Source organism: Haliotis rubra, unplaced genomic scaffold (genome assembly GCF_003918875.1).
Source record: "Haliotis rubra isolate DU_JTF1 unplaced genomic scaffold, ASM391887v1 Scf137, whole genome shotgun sequence".
Classification (NCBI taxonomy): Eukaryota; Metazoa; Mollusca; class Gastropoda; order Lepetellida; family Haliotidae; genus Haliotis; species Haliotis rubra.
Window position 1 is genome coordinate 1,425,231 of NW_025765303.1, and position 26,637 is coordinate 1,451,867.

General features: G+C 40.5%; 1 protein-coding gene across 1 annotated transcript; it reads right to left on the reverse strand.

Moving 5' to 3' along the window:
- Nucleotides 1–8: 8 nt before the first annotated feature.
- On the reverse strand, nucleotides 9–23,673 carry LOC124268245 (sodium/myo-inositol cotransporter-like). The gene is made up of 15 exons (XM_046703285.1): nucleotides 23,584–23,673; nucleotides 22,201–22,272; nucleotides 18,824–18,928; nucleotides 18,003–18,062; nucleotides 16,818–16,922; nucleotides 15,370–15,475; nucleotides 15,046–15,126; nucleotides 8,343–8,557; nucleotides 7,881–8,016; nucleotides 6,704–6,811; nucleotides 5,464–5,614; nucleotides 4,970–5,138; nucleotides 2,957–3,181; nucleotides 1,648–1,861; nucleotides 9–355 (listed from the first exon to the last, which is right to left on the reverse strand). Exons 1-15 carry the CDS (start codon nucleotides 23,671–23,673, stop codon nucleotides 9–11), a joined length of 2,184 nt encoding a protein of 727 aa, XP_046559241.1.
- Between the last annotated feature and the right edge of the window lie 2,964 nt (nucleotides 23,674–26,637).

Sequence of the window (26,637 nt, forward strand, 5' to 3'; positions counted from 1 at the left end):
CACAAAGATTATACCAGAGTTCTGTTGCCGAGGACTGTGTCCGACATGTATTTGGCTGTATGATTCATAGAATTGTGAAGAAACTGTTCATCACCAGGGAGAAGATCCTCGGCACCTTCGGGATAGAATTCGTTTGTGTCGAAGTTATAGACAGACCAGAAAACGAACATGGCTACTCCAACTGAGAGTATACTCAGAAGGCCAATGGTCAATACCACTTTCTCCAGCCTGGTTTGTTTGAGGGCAGCAAGAACGAACACGTGATTATGGAACTCCTCATCATTCTCGGTGCTTTCCTGGACTTTGTCAATACCCAACACGTAGTTGAACATTCTCCTGGCAACACTCCTCGTGGCTGTGGAAGAGCAAAAACAGTTTTATTTAAATTTAGTTGTAATTTCCTGATTGATTCTAGCATTTGTCCACGATACTCAAACAGTTTACTGTTCATAAAACGTATTTATTACTGGAAGATTTGTTCGGTTTTAAACTCCTAAAAACCGAAATATTCCTAAACTGATATCTACTCCGCGAACATATTTCCATCCATGAACAGTTCCTAAATGACTTTCATAAAATATAATAAAAGTAAACTGAAAGATTTTCTTCGTAGTAATATAGACTTGCATTGGCTGTATTGGGTATATTTGTTTCAGGGTCTGTATGACAGACTAAAATCTTCCAATTACAAGATGGCGGTCTGTCATAAGTCAAGTCGAGGCCCGGTTTCACAAAGTGATCGTAGCGCTAAGGTAATCGTAAGTCCCTTTCTTTAGCATAGGCTTGCGATTATTGCAGTTTTTAGATCTCTAGTGGAACTGGACTCAAGACAATACAATCCAGTCACTGACAAAATGAGCATCGACCTCCAATCAACTACCCTTCCGCAATGTTACTTGCAATACGCCGATGACCTGGGTTTGATTATTGACTTCAGTTCGGTTGATCCAATGATTTATTTATTGCTTTTCGCGGGTCCAAAAAAACATGTATTGACCTCGACACCAGTCCATAATTGTATAATATCACCTCGGTTGACAAGCATACGTAAACCAGGGTGTATTCAACTCGAATCCCTACGGGGACATCATGTACTATCATCTATTGTACATAAATAGTTAAAAAGCTGCATAAAGACTATCGAAATGTCCTCATACGTTGTTTACGCTGAAAGTTAATTACGTTTTACTCACTTCAGAGAGACACTCTTTATGTTTTCTCATCGTATGTACAGGTGAGGTGAGATGAAATTTGGTTTAAGGTGGTGTTTGAGAATATTTCGCTCATATGACGACGTGCATGTGTGTGTATGTGTATGTGCGCCTGCTCGTACTAGCCCAGACTTAAGCTGGTTTTATAGTGCTAGCTCACTGAGATACCATGCCGCAGTGAAGCATGAATACCCCACTCAGACACATTATACTGACTCCGAGCCGACCAGTCCTTGTTGTACCCATTAATGCCGAGCGCCAGGCAGGTACCAACAAGTACAATATTTTAACGTCTTTTGGTATATGACGCGGTCGGGGATCGAATCCGCGACTTTCCGCTCTCCGGGCGGACGCTCTAACCACTACACCACGGAGGTGGTTCATCGTATGTACAGAATATATTATATTGGTGGTATATTGTGTAAGTCGTGATCACCTGTAGTTTCTGCCTGAAGCAGGTCAACATATGTCTCTTCCACATCAGAATTCTCGGTAACCGTCGGCGGAGCAGCGTCGTCTTGTGGCGTAATGGAGTCAATTTCGTGACCGTCAGCGTCGTTGATGATCTTCAGGTTAACATCAATGTTCTTACTCCCGTCGGTGATGGCTTTGACTTTGTTTCGGTAACTCCACAATGTAGTGTTTTTCAACTGGGCAAAAACAAATGTTCTAAAATGAAACCGGGATCAAGGATGAGTGAGCCCTTCACCGTGCATGCGTGCGTGCGTGCGTGCGTGCGTGCGTGCGTGCGTGCGTGCGTGCGTGCGTGCGTGCATGGGTCCATATGTGATGGGGTTGGGTTTTTTAATGCCGCACTCGCCTGAATACCAGAGAGCTGGCGGCGACCTGTAGGAAATATATATTCTAATTGATTGACATTATCATCAGCGATCGACGACGTCTGGTAACGATAATACGTTATCAGCTACCTCTGCCGCCTCTGCCTAACTCACTCACACTTCGTACGTCAAACATAGATTGATAATGAATGAGTGAGTTTAGTTTTACGCCGCTTTTAGAAATATTCCAGTAATATCACGGTAGGGGACATCACAAATGTGCTTCAAACATTTTACCCACGTAGGGAATCGAACCCAGGTTCCGGCGTCACAAGCGAACGAACTCGTAACCTGAATCCCCTAGTAATCTGTATTGACAGACACAGAAAGAAAGACTTAATTTGTACAAGCTGTGTGGTGATTGAAATGAACCAATTACTGAAATATATACAGGATTAAGATCTATAATACTTGAGGGTAAATGGAAATCATCTTAATGTTTCTGTAAATGTACACATACGAGACTACGATACACATATATCATGACGGCACGTACGTGTGTGGACGCGTGCGGTGACAATTGGTCTTCAGTAACCCATGGTAAGAGGCGATTAACGGGATCGGGTGGTCAGGCTCGCTGACTTGGTTACCACATGTCATCATATCCCATTTGCGTAGATCGATGCTCATGCTGGTTATCACCGGTCTGGTCCAGACTCGATATTTACAGACCGCCGCCATATAGCGGCGTAAAACTAAACTCACTCACTCACTCATGGTGTCAATCACAGGATTGTCTGGTCCAGACTCTATTATTTATAGCTGCAATATTGCTGCAACAACAAACAAAAGCAAAACGCGTGCGTGCGTGCGTCCGTCCCTAGAAAGACGCCCGTTCAACTGCACAAGGAAGGCTGTGGTGAGTGTTGGTTGTTATAATCTGAAGCTGGTGTGTTTTAAACTCACGCATTCCTCTGGTGGAGGCGTTGTCAAGAAGCTGATGACAAGAGCTATCAGACCAGTGGACAGGAAGAGGAACAGGGCGAAGTACATGTAGTGCATGTTCCTCACAACTGCAGGTATCGTCGTGGTTGATGACGCTCCACAGTAGCCTTCCCCCTGGAAAGACAGAACCAGGACCAGACGCACCGCCCCGACCAGGAAGGCGTACATCAGAGACCAGAACACACCCTGCAATCAGAACCATATACATCTCGGTTTTCCAAACACAGAGATAGCCAAATGTTAAAAGGGGTTGTCTTTGTGATATCGATCAATAGCTACAATCAATCGTGACTAATATGTGGGCTAATTTAGCTTTGCAATAGTGTTACTATTGAAACCAAAATAAATTATACTTGTTGCGACATTCAAAACTAGATAACAGTAGTTTTGGAAAACACAAATGCACACATGTGTTCGTGTGTCCCAAGACGGTTGAACATGAAATTAGCATAATTAGATAAATGGAGAGAATTTGTGAATGTCAACTCATTTAATATTCAACATAAAATTAAATATACACATGGAAAAAAGTATCGCAACACCTGTAAGTTTTAACCATCGCATAGCCTTTATAATCATCTCATATGTATGTTTGCTAGTATGATTGTTTTGAGCCTCCGGGTGCATTATACATTAATTTTGGACATGCCCGTCCCCTAGTTTCAGTAAACTGCTCTTTCAAATGGATAAATGAATCAATTGATTTCGTTGAAAGGCATATATGGGGCCTCCTCAACTGACGTCTACTCAAACATGGCACGTTATTGGTATGCGGAGTGCTGGCATGTCATTGAGGGTTATTGTACGAGATGTTGCTTGTGATCCATTGACCATCAGCTGATTGGGCAGAAACACATCAGGAAACGACGTTGAGGAACCTCAGCGTTCAGGTCGACCAGGAGGACAAGTCCCAGGGAGAATACAGGCCTTCTCATAATCACAAAACCTCTACCGTTCATGTCAAGTGACTTCCACATGGCCGTTTGTCTAACACACCGGCCCAAAGTCACCTACCAACTTCGGTAGAGAGATCATCTTTTGGACATTGTGTGCGCCAACATACACCAGAGAGCTCCTCCAGTACAAAATCGTGATACATTGGAACAAGCTGAGGTTACACCAGATATTGACATTGTGCTCGCTTATTGATGTTTTTGTTATTCCCTGAGGATTGTATGCCAGCAGTACAAAATGAACAATATTTTTGCCATGTTTGCTTCTCTAAATAAACTACAATTTTTCCTTCTCAGTGTGAAGCCCATTTCTGGTGTCCCCCGCCGTGATGTTGCAGGAATATTGCTAAAAGCGGCGTAAAACCAAACTCAGTCAGTCAGTGCATCTAGATTTGCTGTTATTCACTAAGGGTCAGTTAATCCAGATAGTAAGTTAAACTTAAGTTCTGCTGCTATGGCTAACGGTGATATGTTGATACTATGAGAAACAAAATTGAGTGTTGCGACACTTTTTCCCATGAGTATATACACAAGCGAGTCCGGTACTTCCGCGTGCAATTGCGTACTTTCTTATCGAAGGTAAACATCGTCTGCTACCACATTTACGCTTGAATTCCTCAGACTTTTAAACCCTTTTCTTCATTATTCATAATTGGATTTAATATGAATCATTCTACCTTAAATTGATGAAGTTGTTTTTGAAAATAATCTGGCCCTAATACTCTTCCATACTTCGGATTTCCAGCTGGATGTTATGCGCACCAGTTGGTGCGCAGAATTACCAGACAGCAAGCGATGTCGTCAGAACGCCGGTAAGGTCAACCGTATGCAACGTTAGAATAATACATAATACGTTAGAATCTTATAGTCGTCAATAAAACTTATATTTCTAGGTAAATAGGACGCATACCAGCATGTTTAGTCACGTAAACCACAAAAAATAAGAGACATTAAGTGCCGTGTTGCGATCGATGTGCTTAGGTGCGCGAAATTACCGGACGGCATTGTACAAACATCACACCTTTTCATTGACCCTGGGAACTAACACAGCCAGTAGAAACACAGCAGCGAAAGGAGGGGTGAAGTGGTTGGTTACCTCGTTGAGGATGATGAACACCTGACCTTTCTGGGTTTCTTTAATCACGGGTACCCATGCTATGGATACGGCAACCATTATCACAATAAACACCCTGTAATTACAAAACACCAGAACTTGGATAAAACCGTCAACGAAATAGAGGAAAGAGAACCCACTGTTACTTATTGTGGTGGTATATGACAACAAACACGTTCGATGAACGTCGTCCTTTGTCCATTGAATTAATTGAAACAGTTGATATTATTCAAGGAGGACAACGTCAGTGTTTATAGTGCCACAGTGGTAACCAGTTCTGACATATCGGTGCGTTCAGAAAATGCCAGCCTATATGATGGGGATTCACCAACAACAGTCTTCCATATGTCATGAGAATCTGTAATCCATACATACATATCTGGAAGATAGTTAACAAGCACCTGCCAACTAGCATCTGTTCTGTAACCGAGGCCGTCTTTCTGATCCGCTTCCATATATCAATGGTGAACAACGTACTAGCGCTGTTGAAGATGGAGTCGAGGTCACTCATGAGGGCTGCTACAATCACAGCCATCATCAGCCCCCGGGCACCTGTGTGGAGACAAGATGATAAAAGTCATGCATAGACTGACAAGATAGACGTCATCAGCCCTCGGGCACCTGTGTGGAGACAAGATGATAAAAGTCATGCATAGACTGACAAGATAGACGTCATCCGTCATCGGGATCCTGTGTGGAGACAAGATGATAAAAGTCATGCGTAGACTGACAAGATAGACGTCATCCGTCATCGGGCACCTATGTGGAGACAAGATGACTAAAGTTATGCGTAGATTGGCAAATATACGTCATCATCCCTCGGACACCTGTATGGAGACAAGGTGATAAAAGTCATGCATAGTTTGACAAGACAGACGTCATCATCCCTCGGGCACCTGTATGGAGACAAGATGACAAAAGTCATGCATAGACTGACAAGATAGACGTCATCCGTCATCGGGCACCTGTGTGGAGACAAAATGAGAAACGCCACGCATAGACTGACAACAAAAAAAGCATCAGCCCTTGAGGACCATTGTGTAATTACACGGAAAGTTATCACCATTCATAGATAAAAATGAAAGACATCATTTATCTTCAGACACCTGTATGTGCACAAGAGGAAAACATCATCAGTAACTGATATATAGCATACGGGGCGGTGGGGTTAAAGTGTTCGTTCGTCACGCTAAAGACCCGGGTTCGATTCCCAACATGGGTTCAATGTGTGAAGCCCATTTATGGTTAACATAGCCAACTGTGTGTAGAGTAGAAACATTATATTTCCGGATATGTAGCTTAGCCTTCATCAATCCAAGAGCTGGCAAGAGAAATTCATGCTGTGATAGACAGCAGGTTGTGGACAAGATAAGACAGGCAGAGAGACAACAAAGCCACCATGAGTTCGTAGGTACCTGTGTGTGGACAAAAGACAACGATATTTACAACGATATTTAGCACAGCCATCAAAAGCCATCGGGCACCTGCGTAGACAAGAAATGACACATCCTCATACACAGCCATCATCAATCCTGGGAACCTGGGTGTGCAAAAGAATATTTTGAATGCTCTGCAGCAAGTTGTTTTAGGTAATTTATATTATACTTCTACTTTGCGAGAATTTCATGACAAAAAACTCACCATCAGGCATAAGCCCCAGGACCAGTCTGGGGTAAGCGATGTTGGAACAGCCTGCTCTGCTCTGACACACCGACATACAGTAGTCTGGGTTGGTGCATGCAACATCATCTACACAAATAAGACCAAAATAGTACTTCACGTACATACAGTGTTGTGCCTTTATAATACAGATAATTTTGTTGTCCAACAGTTATAGTATCAAAGAAGAAGTAACTTGGAGATTGAGCACGAGGTATATGTTTAGATCACGATTTTAATATAGTTATCTGGGACTACGAATTATTAAAAAATATTCAAAGCAATAGTTTGAATTCAACTTGCACTTTGCATGTCATGTCCACAAGTTCCGCATTTCAAATGAATGTTTGAAATAACTGGATCAACATTGTCAAAATATTCGTATGTCTGGTGTGGCATTGATCGAGTCAATTCCCGAAGACCAAAGGGTCCTCGGTGCCGTTGTACCTAGCAACTGGCGTAGGTCCATGTTAAGGTATGGGAGTTACGGTCATCTTAGCGCTAAAATCCCTTTGTACAACGGCACCCTGTTAACTGCCCTTGAAGCAGAGAGTTCAGCTTGGATCACCTATCGGGTGATATTTGATTCCCCATGTCAAGTCTTACAGCTGGTCATATTTTGCTTTTGGGTGTAGTCAGGCCATGGTTTGCATCTGGGTGTAGTAGTTAGGATGAGAAAGCCACAATAACTCTGTGCGCCTTGTGGCCGCAAGAGTTGTATACTCCCCAGGGAGTTGAGATTGATAATGCGATGTGCCGTTGAGATTGACATCCAATGATCGAGGGAAAAAAATACCAGCGCATTTAGCATGTACTAGTGCGTGGATAAGTGCGCTATATAAATATCCTATCCTATATAAATATCCTATCCTATCCCTTCTAGTTGTGGACCACTTCTGGAGCAAGCGTGCTGTGACGGTAATTCAGTCCAGTGATCCTTCCATGGAGAATATGGAGGTGTTCATGGCAATCTGAGTGTTTTTGCTCGACATCTTTACAGACACGTCTCCAAATGTGTCACGTTCCCTAAGCTTACGTTCACGTTATCAAACCTGTCGTTACAATGACTCCAGACACTGCGATGTGTGGATGAAGAGCCAAGAGTGAATCATCTGAAAACAGATGAACTTGGGAATCAATGTGCATGAATTTAGCTCACCTGGATACAATATTCTGCTGATCATTCCTGGCATCACCATGATGAACAGAGGAAGTATTTTGATGAAACCAGCCATTAGTGTGGCCCCCTGAGCATGCGATACACTCTTGGCCGCCAGGCCTCGCTGAATGATCACCTAGGCAACACATGAAATATTTTTCAGGACGGTCGCGAATGGGACAAAGAACTGTTCAGGCTTGGAGGGTGGGTGTTACGCTGATTTGTTTACCAAAAGTGTAGGAGGTAAATAGTGGCATAACATGAAACAGTTACGTCTGTCTTATCGTGTCAGCAGAAAATGAGACTGAGGGTCTCTCAGTATTTAGGTCATTGAATATCCTCAAACCTGTGAGTGATCCATTCAGCAGAAATCGATCTCCCACAGGTACAGTTTTTATAAAACAACACACAAAACATATACGTGTTTGTGATGGCCCTCTCACACTCCATCCTCTAGGTTACCTGGTCGATACACCAGTACCAGATGGACCCAGGTGTCTGTCCAAGAAGGAAGCCGAGCCAGGGCATGTAGTCATCTGTTGCCCCACGCAACATGCGGAACGCCTGCTTGTCTGGGTGATGACAGGTGGTACCGGGCACAATGGCACTCACGTTGGTTGGAACAGCCTGGGGATACTTCTCCAGAAGCCCCGAGAACCCACCGATTTCATAGAAACCTGATGATGAAACAATATACGTCAAACTTCAGAGAATAGCCAGTCTCCAATATCAAGTTTTGTAAACTTTCAAATCGTCAAAAGGCACCATTTCACGGATCTTTATAATAAGGCCGGGTCCAAAGTTTCTACCCGGGTACCCCACGCACTGTTACCCTACTCTACACGGATACTGGTTATATTAATTCTTGACATCAAATTTGCAAGAACTGGCAATACATTCTTCAGTTCCGGGGCTAAACTTTCGAGTTTTTCAATATCTTAACCATGTATTATATTTAAATATATTCTAAATTATGTCTAAGTCTTCAAAGACAATACAACCTTTTAATCATGAAAGAGTAACATATTACATTGTTTAATCTATTAGTCACATGATCATAACGGGTCAGGGTATTGAGACGGTACTATACTATAACTATGTATGTACGTATGTATGTGTGTGTGTGTGTATCAATACACACACACACACACACTTAAGCGTTTCCACGGCAACAAGTAGTACTTTGAATGAAATTGATTGTAGTGCTTTCTTTCAGAGCAGAACATTAAAACCTCCACTACTCTCTTTCCCCATTGTGGTTATTCAAAAATCTTATGACTTAAATCAAGTGTACCACTCCATTTCCATAATCAACATTACAGAGTTACATCAAACCGTACATTTGACATAGTCATAACTAGTTGACATATTCATGAAGTGTATTTTACCATTGCTGGGGGTATCGACGACTTTGTCTTCTTGTGCACAGTGGTTTAATATGAAATTATTTGATTGTGTAGGGACATATTTGAAATGACACATACATTCACATAAGACTGCACCCATGTTATTATATCATGAAATAAATCTGCTGAAGATTTCACAGGTTTTGTTTATTGCTATAAAATCTGACTGCAGCAGTAGTAGCCCTGAATTTGTCACGTCTTAGTTCACCATCGCTTTATCCCACGTTTGAATGACGCAGCTATGTTAAGTGAGTTTATTGACGGAACAGAGAGGGAATCGGTTGTTGACTGAAAAAATGAAATAATGGTCATTATCTATCCTCGTATTCAATATTTGAATGGAATGCACAATAAGTAAATGCCATATTGCAATGAAATGTCCTGAGAGATATTTTTCATATATTTTTATCTAAGAGAGGCCCAGTTGGCTCATAGGTGAAGCGCATCTTTAACAGAGTTAAATGTACTCATCACTTTTAGCTGGATTAAAGTCATTACAGTCTTAGCTTTACATGACTAGCCCAGATAGATATCTTATTAAATACCATATACAATTCACCGTACATAATTGAACCCTGTACTCTGTCATGGATGTGATACGATGATGGGTTCAAAGATACCAATTTCTTTGTGTGCTGCTCTGTTCAGTTCTGTATTATTTTGATACATGATAGAGGATACCCATTGGCCTCAGGAAGATGTTCTTGGTGAGTGAGTTTACTTTTACGCCGCATGCAGCAATAATCCAGCAATATAACGGCGGGAAACACTAGAAATGAGCTTTAATAACCAGGCCACCCCAGGTGTTAGTGGCAGTATTTATAAGAATGAACTAACCCGCCGGGTCACATGCCTGCGTGCTTACTTACTCACCATGAGCATCGCAAATATTAGAGCCCACTAGTGCAAAGGTCAGAGTCTTCCATCGCAAATATTAGAACCCACTAGTGCAAACATCAGGGCCCACTATTGCAAAGGTAGAGTCTTCCATCGCAAATATTAGAGCCCACAAGTGCAAACATCAGGGCCCACTATTGCAAAGGTCAGAGTCTTCCATCGCAAATATTAGAGCCCACTAGTGCAAACATCAGGGCCCATTATTGCAAAGGTCAGAGTCTTCCATCGCAAATATTAGAGCTCACTAGTGCAAACATCAGGGCACACTATTGCAAAGGTCAGAGTCTTCCATCGCAAATATTAGAGCACTCTATTGCAAATAGTAAAGTCCTATTTTACTGATGGGGCCTCAAAGAAGACTCGTCCCCCTCTCGATGCTTGTTTTGTGAGAACATACGACGAACCAGTCAGAACGCCCGTAATGATTGCAGTGCTTTGATAAAAATAATTGCGAGTACTTATTCGTATTCGTTTAAATTGTTTAGAAAATCGTGAAAAATATCTGTCGTTATATTGAAAGAAGAAAAAATCGTGTTCCCTCATGTGATATTTTTAACAAAGATAATGCCATGGACGGTGAGAGATTGTTTTCTCGGACCTATTGCGGGCATGTTTTGGGGATTCTACGTGCGCTTCCGACATTTTTAGTTAATGTAATGATAAGTAGCAATGAGTTGCAAAACAAACATGTATATTTACACAACTAAACAACTTTAAACTTAATCAGAGTCAGAGTCAGAGTTTATTTGCAGTAAAAGGCCATAGGCCCAAAATACATTCAAAGGAAATTTCAGTGTAGTCAGGGGCACAATGTGCATTCATGTGTGTTTATAATAATCCTTTTAACATAAAATAGATACAAGGCAACAGATTTTACTGTGTCTACATTAGTATTCTTGAAAAGATTTGCTAAAGAGTATACAGTATGAGGCTTTTTAACACATTTTGTAATAAACCTCTCTCTTAGGTGTGAATAGGACTCACAAATGAACAGTACATGGAATTCATCTTCAATATAGGTAAGACCTTTAGATTTGCATGATATACAAAATCTTTGATTATAATCAGTGTTGTTATAACGCCCAGTTTCTACAGCTATTTTAAAATTACTACACCTAAATTGTGCTAAAACAGCTCTTAAATGTGTTGAAAGGTTAAACGATAAATAACATTCAACATTTAACGCTGATTTAAAATACTGATAATAGTTGCATTTGGAAGAATTACTCAGTGAAGAGTACCAGGACTGTTTTAAATTATCTGATAGTCTTTGTTTAAATAAGCTTATAAACATCCTTACATCACCAACATCTTGGCTCAACCAAACATATCCAAAACCAAAATTAAACAGAAGATTTTTAACTTTTGATGCCCATGTAGTTCTACCACTATCATCTAAAGACTTGAGCATAAGGTAGCTTTGAAAAGGTAATCTGTCATGAGGAAGTTGTAACAATCTACACCGATATTTCATTACACGGGTCATATAATTAAGCTGCAGGGGCAATCTGCCACATTCACCCAGGGCCATGGAATTACAAGATGACCTATTTATTTTCAGATACTTTTTACAAAAATCAAGCTGTACCGATTCAATACTTTTACAATAGGAAGTTCCCCATATTTCTGATCCATAGCATAATATTGGTGTGATCAGTGCATCAAAAATTTTGAATAGATCTGTACAGATAATGTTTCCGGATTTCCTTTGAAAGTGATTAATTGATAAAATTGCCTTTCTAGCTTGAGAAGCTAAACATAATTGTGCCCTGGACCAGACAAGTTTTGGTGTAAATATGATGCCAAGATATTTATAAAAAGATACTGTTTCTATTTGTTCCCCATTAAAATACCACTTTTCATAAGATCTAAGAGGCCCACCATTTCTGAAAACAACCACTTTTGTTTTCTTAAGGTTTACTTTCATTCCTGTTTCCTCGCAAAATATTTCAAGGGCATTTATCTTTTTCTGCAGTTGAATACAAGTGTCCGAAAGAGCCGAAACATCATCAGCAAACATAAGGGCATACACATTATTGAAAACAGCATTGACAACTATTCCCTTACCACCTTCATTTTGCATAATTGTGCATAAATGATTAATAAATATTATAAATATCTGAGGGCTTAAAATGCAACCCTGGCGGGTACCCACATTACAAGAAAATTGCTTAGAAAGTCCCTCAGGGGTTCTAACGCAGGCACAGAGTGAATTATACATACATGTGATAATATCTAAGAACTTCCCATCTTATCCAACCTTATGAAGAGAATCTATAAGTATATCATGTTTAAGAATATCGAAAGCTTTTGAAAAATCGATAAAAAGACAATAAAATCTGCCCTGTTTTTTACATGAATATTTCTGTATGACAGCCTGAAGTGTAAAAATGTGGTCTGTTGTAGAATAGTTTTCCCTAAAGCCAGCCTGATATTCACAAATGACATTATTTAAATCACACCAGATTTTTAATCTTTTATTTAGAATTGATGTAAATAATTTACAAAGGGAATCAATGAGGGATATACCACGATAATTATCGGGGTCGTACTTGTCGCCGGATTTCAACAAAGGGCAAATAATGCTCTTACCCCAACTGGGAGGGAAATAGCCAGAGTCATAAATTCTGTTGAAAAGGACAGTGAGGGTAGGAACAATGAAACATCTCGACTCCTTTAGAAATTCATTAGCAATTCCGTCTGGACCAGGGGCTTTACTGACTGGCAAAGAGAGAATAGTTGTAGATATTTCTTGTTCGGAAAATGGTTGGTTCAAAAAAGAATCATTGTTGCTTGTAGATTGTAAAGGTGAAGGTAAATGTTCTGGTGTCTTTTGCGAAGTATTAATGCATAACAGATTTGAGAAATGATCTGTCCACTGTTGGCATGTGATATTGGGTGAAAGTTGTGGTGAAGATCTGTAATTTTTAAGTGTTTTCCAAAATAATTTAGGGTTGGTGCTTGCTGCTACTAGTTTATCTTTCTGTTTAGTTTGGAAATTTAATCTTTTTTGCTTGAATGTACATTTGAAGAGTGTTCGTAACTGTCTGAAGATATTAAAGTCTGCATTGTGATCTCTATGGGCTCTGAGTGCTGCATATTTGTCATGCTTTAAGTTTTCTAAGTCCTGATCCCACCAAGGTGGTTGAGTTCTTGTTTGTGAAGGAAATAAACCATTATATATGGTTTTTGTGTGATCAGCTGCTTTCTGGAAAAGAGTTACTAAATGTGAAAGTGCTTGGTCGATATAATGATAAGTAGCAATGAGTTGCAAAACAAACATGTATATTTACACAACTAAACAACTTTAAACTTAATCACTGTGCTTACATTTCCCTTCACTGGGCATACTTTAGTCTGACGTCTCTTGGGTCCTTCATATTTTGTCAGCGTATTCATCATTAATTCCACCTGGGGTATGGCAGCATGGTTTACGTGCAAGTTCAGACAACCGGTAGTCACCGCGTCCACTAATTCATGATAGGACTCGCCACAAATGGGGTTATTCGGGCGTAAATTTACGTAACGTAAACCGGTATGCACATATTAGACGTAGTTAAAGTTACGCCAGTCGTAGCGCTCTATATTTACGTCACCTACCCAGCAGGCGTAAGCCAGGCATAGCCCTGTAATCGCGGCACTGGATGCCGATAGTCTACGAGGGTTTTTTTCAGCCGCACATTTTCAAAAGGCTTGAAAAGTGAATGTAGTGCGAGAATTGCGCTCTTGTGGTCCTGCATCTGCGTACGGCTATAAATTTACACAGAAATGTAGAATATTTAATTTCCTATCCGTTGGTATAAATATAAGTGCGACTACCTCGGCGGTTTTAGAAATAGACACTGCTAAATGTTGTCCAAAATTTTGTTACGCGTTAAAAACTGTCAATTTCTCCGCTTTTTGTCGTGCACCGATAAAAGCACTCTGCTAGGAATTTTTTAATTTGGCATCTTCACAGAAAGTGTGAGCGAAGGAAATACAGCCTGATATCTGAACGACATAAGTGTATATGAAATCATGGGTTTATGTGCTAATGTTTAACGTTACACGCTCAACATTAAAAATGACTCGCGATAAGTGCCAAAAATGGATTTTCTGCTATGACGTCAACCGACGACAGAGAGGTCATACGCGTATAAAGATAACGGGGCATAACTCCGCTATGCGTAACACTGGGTCAATGTAACTCAGATCACTTGGAGAAAACTCGTTGTGGATACGGACGCTATATTTTCGTTATGTTGTGTTCACGGTGAACCAAACTATTCCAATTCAAAGTTCAACAATGTGAGCGGATACGTTTTGGTAGTTTCACAATTTATAAGAAAAGATGGCAATGTACTTCTTGAGAAAGCAGGTAATAGCGATTTGGATGACCCTATCCGATAGGTAAGTTAGTTCTTAGATTCCCATGTTCTCCTGTTTGTGTAGATGTATTATGACCAATTTTGCAGCATTATTAACGGAGTACTAGCCATATCTTCAAATGTAATGAAATAACTGATAATAATACAACATTTTAGTTGACGTCATGGCTTATTTTATGCATTTTGCGACGTCGGAAAAAGACGGCATTGGTTTGCTAATTAATATATATCTTACCTAATTTCCATTAATTGTATAAAAGGTCTCGGCTTCTATGTCAGAATTTAACACTCTTTAGAGAAAACATAAATGAATGATTTTACCAATTAAATAGTGTCCCGAATATATCAACAATTAGACGGTTTGACTGCGTATCGTATTGTGAGCAGCACGCGCACCTGTTTGGTAAACAACAACCAAACCAAACCTTCCAACAATCACTGTATGAAGCGAGCTCAATGTCAGTGTAAAACAATGTCAGACACAGTCAAACATACCTGCTCCCATGAGGTAGAGGGCCCCTCCGATCATCACTGTAGCCTGCAGTGTGTCTGTGTAGATGACAGCTGTCAGACCACCTGAAGTGATAGCAACACCCTTTGTTACATCAAAGTCTGAGACCACTTGCACAAAGTTACCTCGGTCCGAAAATAATCTTTACTCTTAAAGTTTAACATGAACTTATGATAGCCTTTACCTCAAGATTGCTTTGTGCAAGTGGCCCTGGATGATAATACATTGCAGAGATGAGTCTATTTCATAAAGCGAGGATAATCTCTTACACTGTTGAGGTCGTGATATATACAAATGAGACTGATCACCTGTAAATGTGAGGACGGCAGTAACAACGATTAGCAGCACGATGCTGACGTACATATCCCAGTTGAGAGCTTGTTGGATGAACAACGCACCTGTGTAGAGATTCCCCTGAAAGCAACAAATCGTTCCATTCAACAATTATTGCAACAATAAGTGGTTTACCATCGCATACACAATATAGATTCCAACCACTATCAGATGGACATGGGGCGGTGGGGTAGCCTAGTGGTTAAAGCGTTGGCTCGTCACGCCGAGGACCCGGGTTCGAATCCCCACATTGGTACAATGTGTGAAGCCCATTTCTGGTGTCCCCCGCCGTGATGTTGCTGGAATATTGCTAAAGGCGGCGTAAAACCAAACTCAGTCAATCAGTGAGTCAGATGGACATGGCCACTTTTGTATGTTGGTACACAATTGCACAATCAGCTTATGGCTGTAATATAACTTCTTTAAGTGGCTTGTAAAATCTGGTAAGATATAGAGGAACACATGTTATGGATTGACAACTCCTTAATTGCAAAATATGCGACGTTTCGGTGTAAATGCCAACACCGTTATCAAACAAGTGTTGGCATTTTTCACCGAAAAGTCGCATCTGTTGCAGTTAAAGAAGTTGTCGATCATAAAATTTGTACCTCATACCTTTGGTGAATGGAAATATAAGCAGGAAATACAAACACTATTTTTTTCAGTGAGTGAGGTGAGTATGGTTTTACGCCGCTGTTACCAATATTCCAGCCATAGTACGGCGTGGCACACCAGAAATGGATCTCACACATTATACCTATGTGGGAAATCAGACCCGTTTCTTCAGCGTGACGAGCGGACGCTTTAACCACTAGGCTGCCTATATTTCCCAGCTACTGGTGACCTGGAACAGCACCTCTGTCAGGAATTCTGTTGACTTTGTGACAAGGGTAGTGCACAACCTGCATCCCTCGCCTTCTAACATGGTTTGCTCTGTCTCTGTTACAGTGTGAGTGAGTTTAATTTTACGCCGCACTCAGCAATATTCCAGCTATATGGCGGCGGTCTGTAAATAATCGAGTCTGGGCCAGACAATCCAGTGATCAACAACATGAGCATCGATCGGCGCTATTGGGACACGATGACATGTGTCAACCAAGTCAGCGATCACCCGATCCCGTTATTCGCCTCTTACGACTAGCATAGGGCAACTGAAGATCAATTCTAACCTGGATCTTCACGGGTCGCCTCTATTACAGAGTCTCCTTGCGTAAGATTGCGTTTAGATTCTGCTGGAATCTAATCTGGACGAACAAACGCTCCCATCTCTTGTTTATCAATGAATTAATGACAATTTTTCTGTGTCGAAAACATATGTTTTCGATAGAGCTCTAGACCCTGGTTGGTATTATTCTAGTATACATACAGTATGGTTTAACACAGGTTTGAACATTCTCAGTTAAATATAAAAGAAACGACTCACCGAACACTTTGTCAGCATGCAGAGAATAAGGTTTAACATTGCGTAATAGATCCGCAGTCGATTTCCACCAAATCTCTTGGCGAGATACTGCGGCATTGTATAGGTCTGTGAAAATAAGAATCATTATTGTTAATTACATCTGCTAATGAAATATATTTATGGAAGCGTTATATAAGGTTCAACGTTGTGAGTATTAGTGAGTGAGTTTAGTTTTACTCCACTTTTGGCAATATCCCAGCAATATCACGGCAGAGGACACCAGAAATAGGTGTCACACATTGTACCCATGTGGGGAATCGAACCCTGGTCTTCGGCGTGACGAGCGAACGCTTTAACCACTTGGCTACCCCACCGCCCCACTGTGGGTATTAAGGCTGGAATGAGCCACAGTGGATACCGGGTGGGGTGGTTGTGTGACGAGTCTCATTGCAAAATGACCTTAAGTTCTACCCATGCTGGAATCTAATCTGGACGAACAAACGCTCCCATCTCTTGTTTATCAATGAATTAATGACAATTTTTCTGTGTCGAAAACATATGTTTTCGATAGAGCTCTAGACCCTGGTTGGTATTATTCTAGTATACATACAGTATGGTTTAACACAGGTTTGAACATTCTCAGTTAAATATAAAAGTTGTAACCTTTGATCATTTGGGACAGGGGACGCAATATAGCGAATTGCAATACCTGACACAGCTCGCGCCCTCTGCAGTTACAGACGTTTAGAAATATCTGGCTGGGTAGCGAAGGTTCACTTGGAGTGAAGATTAACACCAACTTTTAGCATAATGAGGCTGCCAGTGTGTCAAAACAGATTACGACAGAATTATTTAAATTTATAATCTGTTTTGCATTTCTGTGTAACATTCAACGTTTGTTTAAAAACAACATAAATAAGAGATCATGGGCATTGGTGGTTGTTTGTTGTTAGTTCAGCAATGTTTTCCCTTTATAAATAATCAAGGCGGGGCTAGAATATCCAATGACTGATATCATGAGCATAGATCTACGCATTGGAATGCGATGACATACAACTGCAATTTTAATTAGTCTGGCCATACATTCGCCTCTTACGTCAAGAATGGGTTGCTCATGACCACATCTTCACGGGACTCACAAACATGAATCTTGATACAGCTGATAATTCTATTATACCATCAATCTCTAAATAAATAGTTACTCACCCCGCACGATATGTAAACAGGTATGAATATCCATCCAGCCATCTGCAGGATCAGTAGAGCCTGTTAACACGGACCGGCAAACTTTACTATATGGGGAAACTACAGGCGAAAAACACGTGAAGACCAGTAATCAGTCATAGAGTTACTCTATTGATGTCAATGTATTGAAAAATACCAAAGGTTTTGACTGAAGGCATGTTAACTCAGAAAATCTTTCTCATCGAGTCTTTAGAGGATATGTCAATACGAGTCTAGAAAAGCTAAAACTCAGGAACGTTTATCGGCAAATGTTAATACATTTGTCATCAAAGGATTCAATCTTTTAACTGTTCCAGTGTAAAAAGTACAGCTGATCTGCTACAATGGCTAAGAGAATAGTAATGTCATTTAGCTGTGATGTCATTATCAAATGACATAACAATGGTTACAGATCAATAATCATAATCATCTATTTTTTATCGAACGATTAGCGGATCCTGGTTTGGATCGTCAGGAAATATACTGCGTCTGCATGGCTGCTTACACTTTCAGTGAGTCAGTCAGTTTAGTTTTACGCCGCTTTTAGCAATATTCCAGCAATATCACGGCAGGTGACACCAGAAATACGTTTCACACATTGAACTCATGTTGGGAATTAATCCCGGTCTTCGGCGTGACGAGCGAACGCTTTAACCACAAGGCTACCCCACCTACCCCTGGCCCCATTTCAGAGCAATAACTTTGGTCATATTGACTCATTCGTGACCAACTGGTGACGAATGCATATTGACGGTGTCTGTTCGTAACTCTGACTATTGATGAAATAGGATGCCATCACTCACATTGAGTTCCCACGCTCCAACACTGATCCCACTTGCAGCACCAGAACCAGCCAGCCCAATGAAATGTTCCGTTCCTATATTGCTCACGAACAGAGACGCGCCGATCTGCAAGTGATGCAAATACAATCATCATACCAGGATAAAATATTAAGGTAACTGAGTGAGTGAATATGGTTTAACGCCGCTTTTGGCAATATTGCAGCAATATCACGCCGGGGGACACCAGAAATGTGCTTCACACATTGTACCCATGTGGCGAATCAAACCCGGGGCCTTCCGCGTGACGAGCCAACGCTTTGACCACTAGGCTACCCCATCGCCCTCAATCAGGGTAGCTGAAAACAGGTCATTGACGATGGGGAGGCAATTTCATTATCTATTTGAAAACAGCTATTGTCACCATAGAATCTGCTTCATCGGGAAACATTTATTATTCTAAATTACTTCTTTATCACATATAAACGTGTTTATGTATAGAAATATTGTTAATTTTTACTATACATTTGGGAGATATCAAAATTTATTCATATGAGATTGTTTGCATTATCTGTTACGGCCGTTCCATGCGCCGTATCAAGACGGCATTTACACAAACTAAACAATACATTCGGGTTTTTTTTCGTTTAGATCATTTGACGAAGTATCGACAGAAATGTATTAAAAATGATTCAGAGATAATAGCATGCGTATAATATTTGTCCAGCTTTATATTTAATTTCAATACACACCACACACGTTTTTACCTCTTAGTGGCATCCTGCCTCTCCCTGTTCGGATTTCTCACAGGTGCGTGATGCATTATGCAATTACAGACTGGTGATGAGATCAATACCTGTTTTTATGGACAATTTTGCTTTTTGCGGGTCCATAAAAACAGGTATTGACAGTATTCACCAGACCCAAAATTGTTTTATTATGTAATTACCGAAAACAAGCTTCTAAAAACCAAAACATGTCCATTTAGTCAGGAAAAGTAATTATATTTTCAGTAAATCTATTTTCAGTAACTCAAGTCAATATGACTGTTGGTCAGACCTGGGTTGGAGCCAATATACTTTTCTGTCGACGGTCACGTGACCGCCTAGACCAATCAGGTAGCCCGAAAAATCATAAACAGTAATGTTAACGTCATGTTTAAAGTCTTTATTGTAAAATAACTTCGATGTCCACACTTGTATATAGACCATTAATTTGGACAATCATCTTGCATCACACAGTTGTTAGTGTTTGTTCCTAACCGTTTTTTGTTAAAAAAAATGAAAATCGTACACATGCAAATGTCACGTCATCTTTCAAGAGCGATTACTGTACAAACAAGTATAGTCATAAGGAAGTTTAAGTGGTGATGCATTCTCCAAACATTATCACATCAACATTGACTGACTCCGATATATCTCTCAATTTTTTCAATCGTAAATTAAAAATGAAGTTCCCCTATTTTTTTGTAAGTACAGCTCCATATACGAAACCATCCGTCACCACTCGCTCCTTTCCGTAACCGGCTTGTCCCGGAATAACACGAGTTTGTCACAAATGATACGAATCATGCAAAATCGAGAATATTGGATAAGTACAAAATCACCAATTTGGTTGAAAATTTCAGAATTTGATCACATCACTATATTAAACATCTCTGTGAAGTTATTCTAAAATATGTGCTCTAGTTTTCATGATATTTCTCCAGCTTAATGGGAGGCAGACGAGCGACGATTTCCGTTCGTTTGCATAGTAAAGTACTATTACTTTGAAACCAGATTTTGAATAACAGCAAAGGTGCGGCATATAATGAAGTATATATGCATATAAATGAATCCGTAATGTATCATTTTCCGTCATAAAAAGTACTTAAAATTCTAATTTGCGATAAAAATGTTCATCTAAACGTGAACGACATTTCATCATTCGTTCTTGGCAATTATGTTCCTCATTTCATCCGACTGACTGAGTTTGGTTTTACGCCGCTTTTAGCAATATTCCAGCAATATCAAGGCGGGGAATACCAGAAATGGGCTTAACACATTGTGCCCATTTGAGGAATCGAACCCGGGTCTTCGGCGTGACGAGCCAACGCTTTAACCACTAGGCTACCCCACCGCCCACATTTCATCAGATGAAACATATACGTCAAACATGTAGATACGGATGCTCATCATTGGCTGGAGAGTGTGGGATGATGAATAGATATATCATGCTGTCTGGATAAACAATGCGATGCACATAGGTTTTAAAGGTAATATTGGTTCTGTGGCTAGCGGTTACGCCGCACTCAGTATAAGTGTAATTGATTAAAACACGCAACTACAAGATGCCCGTGAGACGTTAAAGAAATTCCACTGTGTTTATGTTGTTCCGGTTCTGAGGGAGTGAATTACGTTACAGGGCCACTTTTTGCGATAACTACCGTTGACAGTTCCTGTTTTGTTTCACTACCTTTCCACCACAACGTCGAAACTCATTGGATAAGTGATAACCGTGATTGTCAGAAATACCGCCTAAACTGAATCGGACGACCAGGCTTGACAAAATGCAAGCTGTTGCTCATGGCTTCAGTCACGAGTAATAAACTGAATAATTTTATTCATTTCATTCAGCCGTTGGTCGAAACCCTTCCATTTTGTTTCATGTCCAGAACTAAACTAAACGAAAGTAATTATGGTTTTAAAGTACGAATCAGTGACATTTCACAATTACTTGATACCCCTTGAAAGTTTCTTGTTTATTGTTCGCAATGATAATGCTTGTCAAATGCTTACTCAGCAAATAATTAGTATCCAGCTATCTTTTGTTTACACCCGTGAAGATTTGCTTGAGAAGTGGCTTCAGTAACCCATGCTTGTCGTAAGAGGCGACTAACGGGATCGGGTGGTCAGGCTCGCTGACACATGTCATCATATCCCATTTGCGTAGATCGATGCTCGTGCTGTTGATCACCGGTCTGGTCCAGACTCGATATTTACAGACCGCCGCCATATAGCGGCGTAAAACTAAACTCACTCACTCATGGTGTCAATCACTGGATTGTCTGGTCCAGACTCTATTATTTATAGCTGTAATATTGCTACATAAATTGTACATAAATTTTCTGATTAACAAAACAGGCACATACAGATATGTCCTCAAATGTATATGATTGTAATAGTTTATTTTGTTATTTAAAGCGGCACTCAGCAATATTCCAGCCATATGACGGCGGTCTGTAAATAATCGAGTCTGGACCAGACAATCCAGTGATCTACATCATGAGCATCGATCTACACAACTGGGAGACGATGGCATGTGTCAACCCCCGATCCGGTTAATCGCCTCTTACTGACTGTAAAAGGAAAGGGGGTGGGGTTTAGAGACTCACGAAGTTTCACTGGATATGACATACTTACTGGAAAAAACCACATTGACCTCTCAGCAAGAAAGTAGCCGCTGATGGTGTTTCTTTTCGACCTGAACATAGCCTGCAAGTGACACAAAAATACATTACGTTACTTCAATGCATGTATATCTGGACATTGCTTCGTAGTCAGTGTGCTTAATATCTTCATACATATAAATATGTGAATTTGTAAGTGGGTGGTTCGACGGAATACATTGTTCAAATTCACGTTGAAGAACATACGCTTTTAAAAAGAATGCATTGCATCAAGTGAGTGGGTGAGTATGGTTTTAGGTCGTTTTCAGAAATATTCCAGTAGCATCATGAATGGGGACTTTAAACATGAACTTGACAATTTTACTCATGTGGGGAATCGTAATCAAGGCTGCGACATCGCCCCACGACATGTTTTGATTGTGACGCCCCAAATCTACAGTGGTGTCCCAAAAGTAATGCAAAAATTGGGCGGTGGGGTAGCAGGATGGATTTAGAGTTCACTCGTCACGCCGAAGACCTGGGTTCGATACCTCACATGGGTACGATGTGTGAAACCCATTTCTTGTGTCCCCCGCGATGATATTGATGAAATTGTGCTAAAAGCGGCGTAAAACTCAACTCACTCACTCACTATTGCAACAATCACATTTGCAGACTACAAATCGGCTTTGTTTGCCGAAAACAAATCGCTCGTTGTTAATCACTATTAGCGATGAGGGGTAATATCTAGACAGAATAATTATATTTAGGGAGTACTTGTTACCTTGGCATCGCTTTGAATGAGTGAGTGAGTTAACATTTACAGGCACATCGGTAATATTTCAGCTGTATCGTGACTATATGCTATAAAGCGAGGTGTGTTTACACAAATCCCGTGCGCAGCAGACGATGGCTCGCATGGCAAAAAAAGAATTTACAGGTGACCAAAAGGAATTGATATATCAAATACATCTAAATGGTTTCACCATTTAGTGAGGAATTTAATAGGAATTTATAGGTCTTCAGTTGAGCGAATCTTGAGTGAGTGAGTTCAGTTTTACCCCGCTTTTAGCAGTATTCCAGCAATATCACGGCGGGGGACCCCAGAATAGGTTTTGTGATCGCGAAGATTTTAAAAACAGACCTAATAGCGGAAAATCTAAATTGGTATTCGAAACTATTCGGAAAGGTCTAACAATTTTGAAAATTAATATACACTGTATGTTTTATTGTCTCAATGCTGTGGAATTTCAGTGACACCACGTGGATGGGCTTCAATACCTTTCATTTTGGTTCTGAGTGCGCCATGAAGTTTCACACTGATTATAAAAGCGAGACTGATACTCCCACTTGGAATATATATTAGGATTTATACCGAAACGAAATAATAGCAATATATTACATATGTTGTACTTACAAACAGGCCGATACCTATGACAAGAATGAAATAACCAACGATGACGCCAATGTCAGCTGCAGTCAGACGGGAGTCGATGAAAGCCGCCATTTTCCCAGTTTATGAAAACCAGGTTCAGACCCTACCTGAAGTTCCAATTAGCTGTCCCGATGATTGGCGCTGAAAATAAAGTAATTACGGTAGCAGTATATCATATATGGTGGTTTTCTTGTTCAGAAGCTTGCTGAAAAACACGAGCTGTTGGTTGTCCTATCACAGGTTGACAGAGGCAGAAACGTCTGACGTGGTGTAGCCTCGGGGAAGACCGCATCTTGAGGACATGGCGTAAGTTTCATCGGTTTGATGAATGTCGCTATCTTCTACTATACACGATGTCGAAGTCGTAACGGTAACGTCTTAACGAGGTATGTGTGGTCCTGTGCATAGTAGTGTTGGGAATTGGTTGAAATCTCATAATTGATGATTGGTTTATTACAACCGATCAATCATCGAAAAAAATTGGTTAGCGTCATTAATGAAATTTGTTAATGCACATAATAATAAGAAAAAAACATGTAGTTCTTTGGGGTTTTTTAGGCAAAATTTCACATCTTTAAAGGATGACTAGTATGTCAGGAACATAAATTTCTTGGAGTCTTTAAGATAAATTCAATCATGACTTGAAAACGAGCTTGTAGTGCCTATGAAATGTAACAGACAAAACCAACCTTGTGAAAAATATTGCTTATGAAAACAAGTGTTCCAGAATTGTTTGTGTTCGATTATGAGAAAACATGATCGATTGCTTGGTCGTTTAGTCACTGCGACCAATCTTCGATTATTTCAATTAATCGGACCACCACTAGTGCATAGACCGCAGGTCACAAATCAGGCGACGTTTAGCAACGTTGGGCGCGGAGAGTCCTTGGATGGGTGACCGTGTTTGGCAGCTTGACTCCAGAGAGTTGTTAGGATTACTGTCCTTGCCCCCACCCCCTAACCCCCTTTCCCAGTACTAATAGAAAAAATGTAGTCAAAATGATTGGCCTTCAATGGAAATGAATGATAGCAATACCACATTTTCTACTTACTTTCGGAGAGTCCAGCGTTGGGCGGGGTTCTCTCAAAACCAAATACTCATATACAGTGAAGTCATGTCCACGATAAACGTTGTCGGAATACGTCAAACCACTGGCTGCCTGGCACAGTTGTACTGGTATAACGGTAACGAATAATTGATGCTGGACGAAATGTATGCAACTTAGTCCGCATCAGCGCATAAAGGTATCAACGCACGATTACAACATGTCCTTAGGGTGTCTCTGCGGTTATCCCGTGCGTGAGTGAGTGAGTGAGTTTAGTTTTATGCGCGAACCCGGGTCTTCGGAGTGACGAGCGAGCGTTCTAACCGTCCCGTCCCAAGAGTCGATTGAACGCTTCCGACTAGGTCATGACTATATTTATGTAACAATATTAAATCATCTATCACGAGAAAGTGAGGGTATCCTGCCCTACCTGTGACACCTGTCACAAACACATATAAAGGCAAGTTATTATACACGTAAAACAAGGCTCGACCACCTTACGTTGCCGGAACCGATATTAATCAGGGGTCAGAGTCGCTTGAGTTGATATATGTTTTCCCTATGCATTGCTAGCAGTCAGAATGTCAGATGTTTTTTTAAGGTTTACTGATGAGGTTTGAATGTCGCTCACTGACGTAATCGCTTCCGATTTTTGTATTTGTTTGTTGTTTAACGCCGCACTCAGCAATATCCCAGCGGTATTGAGCGGTCTGTAAATAATCGGGTCTGGACCAGACAATCCAGTGAGCTACATCATGAGCATTGATCTACGCAATTGGGATACGATACATGCGTCAACCAAGTCAGCGAGCCTGACCACCCGATCCTGATAGTCGCCTCTCACAACAAACATGGGTTGCTGAAGACCAATTCAAACCCGAATCTTCTCGGAATTACTTTCTAATCACACATCCACCGATTACACGAAATGTGTGACGTCACACTTCATGTGAGTGAGTGAGTGGGTGAAAGAGTGAGTTAAAAGTCACATCCTCAGTATTTCAGCAAAGCCTTGCCTCGAAAGGTTTGGCATACATAATACAATCAAACTTGTTGTTTTTAAATCCAGTCATCAAAAGACTGTGAAAAAACTAGACTATCATATATGTTGTTTAAAACTAGTATGTAGCCATAACAATATATATTATAATATTTAAAAATACAATATAAAATTGAGCTATAGATCGCCAGCAACTAAAGTGAAATCACCTTACTTGGGATCATGGACCCGAGAAAGATTTACTTTGATGATAATCTCCAGTTGCCAGATAAAAGGGATGATGTAAATTTAGACAAACTTAACTCAACAAAAATTCTACGATTAAACCCTGGCAATGATAAACATATACACCCTAAATAATGTGGTCTTACGTGCCTTCTCCGGAAGCCAGTTAATTTACACCTATTCAACACCTTTTGTCGATTTATTCATTCGACCAAATAACTTATAACTAAGTCAAGTCGGCCCAACCAACTCTCTGACAAAAAGGCTGCATTCTCTACTTTTTTTCAAGTATCTATGTCACGTGTGTTGTAATCGAATACAATCATATAATGTTGGAAAATGTTTACACGGCACTCCGAACGAAAGACAGAGTTGTCTCCCTTGGAAATCGTCGCGTGACCAAATATCGATCGTTACAGACGGCGCACTTCAATTTGATGCACCGTTTTCTTAAACCTATCGCTGCATTTGGTTTTGATTCGTCACTATACTATTCAAAACTCAATAGAGTATCGGTTTTATAATGTGGTACAACAACTTGAAACAATTATAGGATTATTGCATTACTTGTCAACAATATGCCTGTGACATGCAAATTACATGAACTCATTTCTACAACTTCTCCACCGCAGGGGATGTAAGTATTGGCGGTGATGGAACAGACGTGAGGTCCGGAGAGGATGGGCAAATCTTTCCATATCCGACTATAACCCCATCCTCGTTCACTTGACCTTTTTTATTCTGTATACATTTTCAGGCCTGTGT

Bases quoted from the DNA above. Each gene is read 5' to 3' on its own strand.
- LOC124268245 (XM_046703285.1), bottom strand. From the start codon at position 23,673: ATGGCGGCTTTCATCGACTCCCGTCTGACTGCAGCTGACATTGGCGTC. The intron at 18,063-18,823 runs GTGAGTGATGGC...CCGTGTTAACAG, and splicing joins TTGGAGCGTGGGAACTCAAT to GCTCTACTGATCCTGCAGAT. The intron at 15,476-16,817 runs GTGAGTCGTTTC...TGTTGCTTTCAG, and splicing joins GCATGCTGACAAAGTGTTCG to GGGAATCTCTACACAGGTGC.